At 35.3% G+C, this 12,905-nt stretch overlaps 1 protein-coding gene across 3 annotated transcripts in view; it reads left to right on the top strand.

Moving 5' to 3' along the window:
• NODGS (nodulin/glutamine synthase-like protein) overlaps nucleotides 1–12,905 on the top strand; it is a 208,287-nt gene that overhangs the window by 181,075 nt on the left and 14,307 nt on the right. For all 3 annotated transcript variants that reach the window (XM_089817161.1, XM_089817164.1, XM_089817163.1), the window contains exons 16-17: nucleotides 3,380–3,612; nucleotides 4,254–4,399. In XM_089817161.1, the coding sequence (XP_089673287.1) occupies nucleotides 3,380–3,612; nucleotides 4,254–4,399 (379 nt within the window). The remainder of the gene's footprint in view (nucleotides 1–3,379; nucleotides 3,613–4,253; nucleotides 4,400–12,905) is intronic.

Below are 12,905 nucleotides of genomic sequence, written 5' to 3'. Positions count from 1 at the left end.
TTCGTCTAGGTAAATTTTAGAGGGGAGAGAGAATAACTTTCTCTTCGCTATAATGGCACAAAGCCTATCTGGAAAAGACAAGAATCTGATAAAAAGGATGTCCCCCGCACCAAACTAGCATCTATCCAAGGTAATGTCCGAAATGCCAAGTTGATCGGAGAGAAAGGAATGTCTAGCAGCAGCAGGGTCAGAAGTGGGTGAAAGACCCTGAACACACAAGTTGAGCTCACGTGCCCGCCGTACTCTCTCGTCATCAATCTTACCTTGAACAATCTTGTCTATACTCAGTCTCGGAGTAGTAGTATCAGTATTGGTGCAAAGTGAAGCCCATGATTTCACCTTTTGTTCCATTTCCGCAATCAGAGAAGAGTGTATTGTAGCCATTTCGGTCTGCTGATCCTTGATTTATCCAACCCATCAAGTTGTTCAATAACTGTCTCGATATTGGATTTGAGCACTGCTATTTTAGAGATGAAGGTGTCTGAGAAACGTTTGATATTCGATTCAGTTGACTGTTTGAGGTTTGAAAGTTCCACCGTCAAGACCCCAATCTGGTCTCTCAACATGATATTGTCAGCCTCTAGCTTGACCACTCTGTCACATAGACTCTGATAGGTAAGAGTATGAGCCTGGGGAGGACAGTTGTCTCCTGTAGTCATATTAATAGGTATCCTACACCCAACCAGCAGTGGGAAATGTTGCAGAAATCACAGGTGCAATAAAACAAAGAAACCCACACGTGAAAAGCTGTAGAATCACATGAACAGCAGCGTTCAAGAAAGCCAGGAAACCCACACCAGTAAAAATGCTTGGATCCACCAGCAAAAGGGCATTAGAAGTGAACTTAGAACAGGGTGGGGGTTTGTACAGTGGTATCAAAGCTTGCATGATAAGTGTTTGACACAATGTCAAACTGCTCGAATTGAAGTTAGAACCAGTTGGGAGCTTTATGGGGTGTTGATAGCTGGGAGGGAGGGCATGTGCATGGAAGAAAAACGTATGAGCTTTTTTAACAAACTTGGTCCAAGCCATTGGAAGGAAGGCCCTTGTAGAAGTTCTCATTGAGGAAATCCTAATCTTAGATCTAAGGCCAAAGGCAGTAGTTCCCATATCGTTGGAGGAGGGGTATATTGTTGGCATATTTTATTCAAACACATCCAAACAAAAAGGGATTGTGGCAGAATCTTTGCAACTATTTTGGAAAGGTATGGAAAATAGAAATATGGAAACTTTTCTATATCAGTAACTACAGTGATTTGCTTTGTTCTGCACAATCTGGTAGCTAAGCTGCCATATGGGGTCTATTTTCTGATGCCACTCTGAACATCTATGTACTGAGCTCTACTAAGTATATGTAATGTTTATTTGTAAATCAGTGAAGTGGAAGTGCCAATTAGTTAGAGCTTGATTACCGAAAAAAATCAAATATGCTGTGTTTTGATGTTTAAAAACAAGACAAATAGGCATGCTTTCCCTTGGAAAAGCTAGTTCAAATCTCTACTTCATAACTAAGCTTTTATGTAAACAGTCCTAAAACATCCCATTCAGCACTCATAGAAGAGTGCTTTTTAGACTTGGTGAATTGCAGCAAAAAACAAGGGTCATTTCCTTCCATTGTTGCAGGAATATGAGTCAAATATGACTATTCAACCTCAAACAATAGATAGGATTGCTTTCATGGCGGCGTTTATGAGATTGATAATCATGGTGCTGAGGTTCTTCATTAAATCAAGGAATCAATAGATCTTAGATCAAGTTATGATAGAAATTTCATGCTGATGAGGATTTTTTGTTCCAAACCCAATGACACAGTTTTTTAAAAAAATTGCTAGGATGTTCCTCATGGTATCAAATCAAAGGAATTACTGATGCTGAACTTTCATTTTCAGAGTGTTAAGATTCACAAGGAGTCTGTTCTAAATTTTATGTTCTTGAGTTTTCAATGAATTTAACTGGCTTCAAATCAAGTTCTCGACAATTGAAGGATTTGTTCAATTTTGCAAATCAAAGTTAGTTTAGATTTTCAAAAACCATTCAAGCAACAAAATCTTTTATTGTTCTAGCACAATCACATTTGGCTTTGTTATTTTTAGCAGTAGTTAATTTGGGGGATAGGGATGAGTTTTTTATTAGGCCTTAATTTATTAATTGTTTTTGAATTAGATTGTTTCAAAAACATTTTTATTTCCTCCTTTATGTAGATAGGGACAGTATTACTTTAAAGAGGTGCTTTTTGGGGAACATTATATTTTATTTTTCTCCTTAAATGCAATCTCTTGAGAGCTTATAAACAAGTGCCTTGAGTACATAATTTATTAAGGAGAGTTTATGTTTACTGTTAGAGATATGCTTTAGAAATTTTTCTCTCAAACTTTGAAATGAAATTATTGTGTTTTGTCAATGAATATTAATGTGAGCCATGCTTATGTTGCAAAAGCTATTATTTAGTTTAAGCTATTGTAACAATGGTTTGCATATTCTAATTTCATGGAATAAATCAACAATAGGTTGTTTTGAAGGACATTTTATTTTGGCAAATACTTTCCATTCAAATTGTAGCTTTGAATGTAGTTTAAATATTTATTTTATGAAATTTTGTTATGTTTACTCGTCTAATTTTTTTGGTAAAGAAGATTTACTCGTCTTTGATTTAGCTAGCAGTCAACATCCATTTATCCCTTCAGCCAAATACTAGTCTATGTTTTTACTAGTAAGAAGTTGAGCCAATTGTTATGTCATCATACTCAGCTGTAGGTGCTCAAACTGCAAACAATATATTTCTGATGCAGTGATGTCCATAAAGAGGTCAAGCACATCTTTTGATATTCCTGAAGCTAGCTGGGATCATCTTGATATCACCATGATCCTGATATCCCAATATATGGTCCAGATGAAGGTAAAATAGTTGCGTGTATCCCTCTTTGGTTTGCATGCCTATTAGCTTTCAATCTAATAGAAATGCTATGCAATAGGCATAAACTTCACCGCAAGGGCAAGTTTCAATTTTGTGTGCCTGTAAAATGCAACTATCAACAACTAATAGTATGTTTTCTTATGTTTCAGATGTATGGGTTTCTTAGCTTGTATTTTGTATAGAAGATCATTAGTAGGATGATGTTGCATCTCTTATTCATAATTGATTTCATAAGCTAGAAAAGATCAGAATAATCCAATTTTTTTAATAATTATTGCTTGTAAAAACTTCATAATACTTTTAAGTAATTGAGAAGTAAGCATATGTTCCAATTGCAGGATCTGACATTAACTTTATTTTTTTGTGATTTTTTTCTATATTATCTAGCTCCTAATTATTGACTTAGTTGTGTGCCTTTTTTAATGATCCATTTTTTTTAATCACTTATGTTGATAAACATTGCAGTTATGACCGATTGCAGCCAAATACATGGAGTGGAGCATACCATTGTTGGGGAAGGGAAAATAGAGAAGCTCCGATTCGGACAGCATGTCCTCCTGGAATTTCAAGTGGAGTTGTGAGCAATTTTGAGATCAAGACATTTGATGGCTGTGCTAATCCGTATTTGGGGCTGGCAGCAATTATAGCTGCTGGAATGGATGGCTTGCAAAAACACCTTATTTTACCAAAACCTATTGGTGCGGCTCATAGAACTAGATGTTATCAACACTCAATTGATTAATGCTCTCCACATTGTCAAGTTCATATTTAAACTGTGTTATTTTTCTTGGTATATCTCATTTCTATTTAGAAGCTTTTATTCAACTTTCTTTCTGAAGTCAATAGTCCCTGTGGTGATGATTCATTTTTTGCTAAGCTTAAAGAAGACTGCTAATCTATGCTTTGAAATATTTTTTTGCAACATGGACATGACAAATGTTTGATTTTTCTTTTAACCATTCATGCTTGCAATTATCTGCCTCAAATCTATTGTTTATGTTGACACAATGTGTTTTTCGAATGAATTCCCATCTATTTTTCTGGCTGGAACTAGCTATCCAGTTACCACAACCTACTTCCTTTGCATTTATTCACTGAATTTTTTCCTGTTTCTTGAACTAGCTTGATTGTTTTTAACTGCCATACATCTCAGGTTCCAATGCTTTCTATGGTTATTTTTGTGTACTATATGGACACTGTTTCTCTGTTTGCATTCACAAATTTTTGAATATTGTGACATTTATGAGATTGTTTTTATGTTTCTTTTATGACTAGGTTCACCTTACTTTATTTCTATCATACTGATTTCTGAACATCAGAAGTTGTTATTTGGAAACAGCATCAAACCCTGGGGATCTGAAGGAAGGCACTGTCAACAGAATGCCCAAATCATTGGATGAGGCTGTTATGGCACTTAAAAAGAATGATGTCCTGAAGAGGCTTCTTGGTGATGAACTTGTACGTTTAGTGATTGCAGTTCGTGAGGTAAGTTAACTTCTCTTCATAAAGCTGATAATGTTGTTATCCTTTTTCCACCAAATGCATAATTAGCTTAGAATCATAGTTCCTGTTAATACTTTCTCCACTTCTTTCTTCTATGCTTTACCCTTTACAGTCTTAGGTGGTTATATAATCACTTTATTTGCACTTGAAAAAGGAGAGATAAAAATTGGCATGTTAATGTGGTAAGCAGCACACAACAAAAACCTATCAAGTCTTTGAGTATTGAACTAATGAAGCAAAGAACAACAAATTATTTCATTGAAAAGTGAACTTGCATCAAACTTTAGTACTTTACTAAATAAAAAATCAGAGTTATTTTTTTTTTTTGATTATTGTTTTTTCAGATCAGCCCCACTAGCAAAGGTGGATTTGCATACTTATCCCACACAATAAGTGCAATTTTATTTTTGTCAACAGAAGCTTGGTAGAAGAATTTCCTTGTGTATTGATTCAGCCTTTATTGCACACTCACTTGAGGTAGATGCAGGATTTTAGATAAATGAATATAATCTGAGATGACAGCCTTAAGCATCATGATCCTGCCAGCCTATGAGAGCCATCTAGCTTTCTAGGATTAAATCACGATATAGGAAGGACTACCAGATCATACATCTTTAAATTTTATGACCTTCCAAATAAATCTTCTAGAGTTATATTGATTAGCACTGTGTATCTGGGACTTGCAATAGGATTGAATATCCAATCCGACTAGATTTATTATAACCAGAGGAATCCATCTTAAACAAAAACCTCCAATCTACCTACTTCTATGCTTTCTTAATGGCCAATCTCATCCGCATACATTGTCTACCTAGTCTAAAATCAATAACTTATCTCCTAAGCAAGAATAATGCCATCAAGGATCGACCCGTCTGTTGTTCAAAAATTATGCAAGGAACAATCTTGTTTAGTCTTTGTGGCCAATTTGGCTAGAATTTTGTATATAATAGTGTTATAAGGAAAAATCGACTTGAAATTATCTAGAGATAGTGCTCAATCCTTCTTAGGACTTAATGTAATGAGGGTGTTTCTTACCTATTTAGGTAAGGTGTCTTTCGAGTCATGTTGTGACCTTTTCACACACCCTTGACACAAATGGGGACCCCTAGTTTCTACATTTGTAGATCAAGTTTTCAAGTGGTCGAAGTTAATTATTAAAATCATGATCAAGATTATGTTTGAATGCCATCAAAGTGCTTCAAATGCATGAGGGACAAAAAATGCATTTGATTTGAAAGTTTTCTTTTTTCTGTTGTCCAATTTTTTAGGAAGTTTTGTTTTCGGCACTTTGTGAACAATCCCAAGATGGCTAGTTTTAGAAAGTTTTTCCTATGTTTTAGGGACCCTTGCTTTTTCCTATTTTTGGAAAGGTTGGGTCAAGGTAGTGGGTTTTTTTTGCGTTAAGAATAAAAAACAAACATCTCTATGGTTGAAAATCATCAATAAAATCCATCAAATGTCAGTGGCTCAAAATTTTATAAATGGAGATGGATGTGTCTTAGGACAATTGAAGTTTGCCATGAAGGGAAATGGCCATGTCTTGTGCCATGGGAAATTCCACCCAGAAAAGACATAAAAATGCCCAACATATGATCAACTTTGCCTTGGTAAAATGGCAATGGTTGGCTAAGCACAAAGTCCTCCCCATGGGAGATGACAATGTCCAAGCCATGTTGAGGTTCACCAAAAAAATGCCCAACCAAGTATGAACTCCTCCCATGTTGAGTTTGCTATAGGAATGCTTGTTTGACTTATTCTATTAATATTGAAAGCATCAAAGCTTTCAATTAGGTCTCAAATTTTGTTGTAGTAATGACCTAATCTTTTATCATGATAGGTATATTGTTTTCCAACTTTCTTGACCATTACGCCTAAAACCCCATGCACATGCAAGATTTTTAGCACCTTTCTAGATAATGAGGAATAATCTAATGACTAATGATTCATAGTGAGCAACATTATTCGTACATGAATAGCAATCTATGTGCTACCAAACAAGTTTCTCCAGTCGGGATGATGAGTTCAAATTTGGCTCCACTTCCTTTCTTTGACTTGGATTCGTCAAAGGATAGAGTCCCAAACTGATCATCTGTGTACTCTTTGGATGGTTTGACCTTTGATTCCTCTATTTTGCTATTATATTTCTTGTCTCCTTTAACCTTCTTTAATTCCTTCATGCAGTGGCTATAAAATTTCCACATGGGATGAGTTAACCACTTCTTCAACATTTTCTATTGCTAATGCTTGCGGGACCATTTTGGACACTTGTGCAATTGCAGCCTTACACATGGTGCATGACATCTCTAAATGAGATGTGTTATGTATTATGCACCAATTGGGTAGCAACAAATTCTAAATGGAGTCATCTTTGCTCATTTCAATTTCTTGTTTAACACTTTTCAAGATAGTTCCTAAAATTCTCGAACATTCCCTCATGTAATGGTGGTCCTAGATTATTATCAATAGGTGCTTTAGTGAATGTGGGAATCACACCAGGACATCCTCTTTGATTATAACCTTGCAACACTAGAATCTCTCTTGTATGGTGGACATGATACCAAACTTGTTTACATGAACATGATCTCAATACTTCTCCATATGAATAGTAATCAATAATCAAAGCCTCAACATGCTTTCTACCGTTATTTGATTCAAAATTCCCGTTCATGGAAGCCTCATGTGCAAAAATTCAATTGCGATGTATCCATTCAATTTCCTTACCCAATCTCTACTTAACAACATTACATATCCTTCAAGAATATCCACAATAGATACATCAATTCAGCTCTGAGCATGTAGGTCAAATGCCAATGGTATATGGATATTATTCAATTCTCCCACAACTTGGACCTCTTTCTTATCCAACTGAGTAACCTTCTTAACATTTTGCAACAAAACTAATCCCAACTTTGTACATATGTCCAAGGGCATAACATTGCTTGACACAACAAATTCAATCAAATAGTTATGTAACATTTTTCCAAAACTATTGACTAATACTAGAAAAGGAGAGGGCTCATCTTTCCCTATTAGAAAACCATTGGCTTTTGTGCCCTTGGATTGAATTCTTCATTGTTTTGTAAAGTATTGCTTCTATTTTGTGTAGTTATTTATTGTTCCTCTAGGGAACACTATCTTTGATTGTTTCTTGTGTTGAATCATTTTGCGAGATCCCTCCATTAGCTATAACTTTCTTATATGAAGATTTTTGTAACATTCCAAGAAAATCTCGAAGGGTTTTGAGGAATCCCAGGTGCGTATAGCAATACATTCTCAACCATGTTGGTGTTGTATGCAAAACTAGATTATTAGATGTTGGGTGACCCTCTTGGCGAATGTGATATATTATGGGAAATAATATTTGAGTGAGCATCATTTAAACTTCCCAACAATGTATCTCTAACTTCTAGAATTTTTATCAATTCATATAATGACAAACCTTACTTTTGATTTTCTTGAATTCCTCTAGTACATAAGAGCTCAACGTCTTAAATTCCTCTCCAGAAGGATGTTCTTTCTATTTTTGTTCCGCATTTTCCTTTCACCTTTGTTCTCCTTGTTGTGTAGAGGATTGTATGTTAGATCTCCCTTTCTCACTCTATGAAGCATTCATCATGGAAGACCATCTTCTATCTCCTTGTGAGTTAGTGGGTTGTTGATACTCAGGGGAATCTCTTAGGGAACTAGGAATGTTGCTTGCATTTGGGTATGGAGGAGTTGAACAATTATTTGGAGGGGTTGATGTTGTCAATGGCTCATGATTTCTATAATTCCCTTGATATGTCCTTATGAAATTATTACCATGTCTATTGAAAAGATTGTACTCTACTTTTCCCTTACACTAGGACACTATTGTGGAGAGGAGGGAAGAAAAATCCATTCTTATGTAGTGGTTCATTTGGGGATATTTGTAGAGGCTAATTTTTTGGTGGCACTTGATATTGTGGTACCTCCACGAAACCATCTGTTGATGTAGGTGGGAACTTTTGATTAGCTTGTACATGCATGTAATCTTGAGAATCAGGAGAAGGGATTTTGAAATCATTGGATACCAATGCTTGATCATATCTTGGTGTAGGTACTAGCTCGTATCTCGTAGGAGGAGGGTTCTTTGGTGTGGCGGTATTTTTCACTTATCCCTTGAAAATTTCAGTGGCTCTTTGAAATTCATGATGTTGTAACTTAGAATGTTGATTCATCTCATGTAATCTACACCATCTAGATAGTGTCTCTTTTGCTATTTTTTTTATCAGTTGGTCAATTTTGAAAAGATGGAGGATTGTCCAATGGTGATTTATACCTCCATTGTTCGACTTTGTGTTCCATGATCTTGTTTGATGCCCTTGATTGTTATTACGATATCCAAAATTGGCCTTTTGATGACCTTGATTATTGCTTCATTATTGTTGATTTTTTTTTGATATCCTTGATTGTGTCCTTGATTATTATCATGATGTGCAAGAGGATTTTTTTGATATCCTTTGTTTTTGCCTTGACGTGCTCGATAATTCCTTTACATATTTTGTAATTGATTATTTTGATTCCTTAGGTAGGTGACTTTAGAAGGCAACTTTTTCACTTGTTCAATGAAATCTTTCATCTCATATATTTCTTTTTGAGTCCTTATAGAAGTTTTCGTGTTCTAAAGATAATAAGATACACGTGCATCACCTGTGACATATGAACTTGATGATGCACCACCAATTGGATGGGAAGAATAGGAATGGGATTGATAGTAAGAGCATAATTCAACATTCCTTGATTTGAAATATTTGTGTTTTTGATGTAGGAGCATCCTGGGTGTAAATGTTATCTCGGTGCAAAGTTACTATTTTTGGAGGCTTACTAATTTTAGTAAGTTGTTCATTTGAGATTAGAATGCTTTGATTCCATATGTGGAGATTCATTTTAGATATATCAACTTGCCAGTAAAGTTTTATTACAATATCAAGTCTATTTGTGAAGTTATTGGAATTTTTTTGCATTGGTAGCAAGGTATAAAAACTTTGAACTTAGTTTTGAAGGCTTTGGAGGATCTAAAAAAAGGTGTCAAATCCTGGCTGATTAGAGCTTACGCAAGTTAGGCACTATATATTAGGTTGTAGCATTTCTGAAATGGGGTCATTATAGTCAACTGAAGCAACTAGCAATGAGTTATGGTCTTTGGGAGTTGTATTACCTGAAATGAGCAAAAATGGAATTTCTTGAAAATTTCTTTTGAGTTCTAGAAGTTGTTTGGGCCTATTTTAGTGTAATAAAATATGAAAACAATAATAATTTAGGGTTGGTTATCCTTAAGGTCTAGGGTTCAATATCTAGAACCTTATTGGGCGGTGGAAAATTGCCTATAAAAAGAAGACCAATAGGGTTGTCTAGCACAATTCTAGGATGTTCGTGGGGTGGCTTAGGCTTACTGAATATTGTAAGGAAAATGTCCATGTGGCTTTTTATGTCTTATTTCTAATATTTGTAATTTCATACTTTTGGAGATAAGTGTTCATGTGGCAAAACTGTTTTTCAAAGAAGTGGTAAGACTACATGGTCTACCAAAGAGCATAGTTTTAAACCAAAACACCAATTTTGTTGGGTACTTTTGGTGCACATAGTGGAATAAGTTGAAGACTTTCAAAGTTCATCTCACACATCATCTACAAACTGGTGGACATATTGAAGTGGTGAATTGGAGTTTGGAAAATTTACTAAGATGATTGGTTAGAGGTAAGTCAATGGGATGAGATTTGATTTTACCTCAGATAGAATTTGTGTACACTAATTATGTCAATAGGAGTAGTGACAGATCACCATTCCAATAGTGTGTGGAAGTAGTCCCAAAAATGCTTCTAAATTAAGGAAGTTGGACGAAGGGGAGACAAGTATTGTTGAAGCTAAAGATTTTGCAGAACACTTGAAGAACATTCATTAAGAGGTGAGGAAGCACATTCCTAAGATGAATAAACAATACAAGGTTAAGGCTGATGATAAATGTAGGCATAAGGAATTTTGGATTGGAGATGAAGTCATGATTCATTTAAGAAAGGAGAGATTTCTAGAGGAAACACATAACAAGTTGAAGATGAAGAAGTTTGGACCATGCAAGATACTGAAGAAGCATGATTTAGGAAATGCCTATATAGTAGAGTTGCCTAGTGAATTGAATTTTTCACTTGTCTTTAACATTTCAAATCTAGCAAAGTATCATGGAGGAGGTGTTGAAGATGAGGTCACAAAAGCCTAATGGAGTATTCCAACAACTACTTCAGTTACATAGGAGATTGAAGGAATCTTAGATAGTCATATTGGCTGAAGCACAAGAAGCAAGACATGAAGAAATATTTGTTCAAATGGAAATGACGACTTGTTGAAGATTCATCATGGTTGACAAGGGAGGAGGTTAACCGTATTGGTTTTCCTTTGAACACTTGTTAGTTAATAGTTTGTCCCTCTTGCTAACTTGGCTTTACGTTGACTCTAGATGCCCAAAATGTGAGGAAACAAAAGGATGTTACCAACAAATGAGTTAGTGTATGTGTTATATCACCGCCCTCTAAATTGTAAGGTACAACTCCCTTATATGCAATATATGCAATGAATTGTGTTTTTAATAGATCATTGGAATATGTGGTATGCTCTTAACTTGAGAGTAGAAATGGATAAACCGGGGTGTTCATAACTACAAACACCCCAGGTAGAAATAGATTTGGGCAACTTATAACACCTAGTGGAATGGATTTTACAAGTTACCTTGAAGTTCTTCTAACATCTACTTCTACTTTTAAGTGCAGAATTATCATCTAAATGCAAAAGAGGAATGAAGAGATATCCACATGAGGGCAAATGGAATTGGTTTCACTATTAGGCTTGAATGAAATGAAATTCAACCAATAACTAATAGATTCATATACATTTATCTTTCATTTCCCAATGAAACTATCTAACATGATATGAAATGAACAAAAGAGGAAGCAGAATCATATATGAGGAAAGTAAATGGAATCACTTTCACTGCAAACATCAAAATGAAATGGAATCCACTTGATTATCACAGGTTCACATACAATTGTCCTTCAACTCTTTATGGAGAACTAATCTAAGAATGGGCAACAAAACATGACTAGTAAACCAAAAGTAAATGGAATTACTAACTCATTTACCATCAAGCTTGCTGACCCTTGTATTATCAAATGAGGTTACATTTATAGCTAGTTGTTATCCATTCTAATTCTGGTAGGGCAATAGTCACAAAATCCAAAGAAAATCAAATATGAAATTGTCCAGTCATGCAAACATGCGACATCTTCTCCACTACCAATTCTGAATCCATTATGTTCCTGAAAATGCCCGATGACTATTCTTCTTCATGTGATCTCAGAAAATCTTATGAAAATCATTTATTCTTCATCTTCTGTTATTTCACGCCAAATACATATATTTCATATTCTAACGGTCACCACATTTTCAAATTTTGACCATCGATGTTAAATCAACATTCGTGATTTAAACGTTGAGACTTTCTTTTATGTTTTCTATAATGGGTCCACCAAGTACACGTGTCTTCTTGTCACTAAGACTAATTTTTACGCATCTAACGACATAGCGAGAAGCGTTGATCTTTTAAGATTTGATGGCGCTTGCAAAATTGACCTACGTCTGTCATTGTCAGAGAATTTATCCAATTGCAGTACGCCAATCTAGAACCTTTACCTTTTGCGGCTCACAAATTGAATTGGGCCCCATAGTTCCATGCGTTGAATCGTCGCTATGTCACATAGAATAATGATTGAGCAACTTCACATAGCGAGATAGTGACATCTGTGGATCTCTTTTTGATTTGACGGTGATAACAAAATGATGTTAGGTCTCTTTGTTTCACAGTTTAGGTCTCTCTTTCCAGCTAGGTACAACATGGTGTACATGTGACAAACAGGTGGCATTACTTTATTGCTTAGAAACTCTTACGTTGAACCTCTTTACTCTGTGGTACCTCATGACTAGATTCTAACTATGCTTCGTGTAAAGTGATGGCCCACTGGACACGTGCCTTCATGTCGTGATGTCTCATAGAATAATGATGGAGCATCTTTATATAGAGACATAACGACCTCCAGAGATCTTTCATCTGAAGGCTAAAGGCATCTAACGTGCATTTAATATTTAAACAGGACTCAATATGACAGGTAAGCATCTAACTTTCAACTAGCCAATATCATGTGTTCTTTCATTCAATTGACTTTTCAACTTAGTGATTTGGATAATTAGATGTGTTTGATTTGTTGAATTGGTTGCAACTTTGGTCTTTGCCACCTTTGACTCGATTATTTCACTATTTTTGCATTTTTGAGTGCTTGTTTTACATCGAATTCAATTGAGTTCACTTCTATCTCATTCTCATGATTTGCATTTTGTCTTTAAGCCTCAGTCCTCGGTATTCTCTGTCGTCTTTTGCTCTGAATATGTTTCAGTCTACTTGTGCTATGTTTTTAATGGAGCA

This window comes from Cupressus sempervirens, chromosome 1 (genome assembly GCF_028749045.1).
Source record: "Cupressus sempervirens isolate cs-2001-9-10 chromosome 1, ASM2874904v1, whole genome shotgun sequence".
Classification (NCBI taxonomy): Eukaryota; Viridiplantae; Streptophyta; class Pinopsida; order Cupressales; family Cupressaceae; genus Cupressus; species Cupressus sempervirens.
This window is presented reverse-complemented; position numbering and strand designations above follow the sequence as displayed.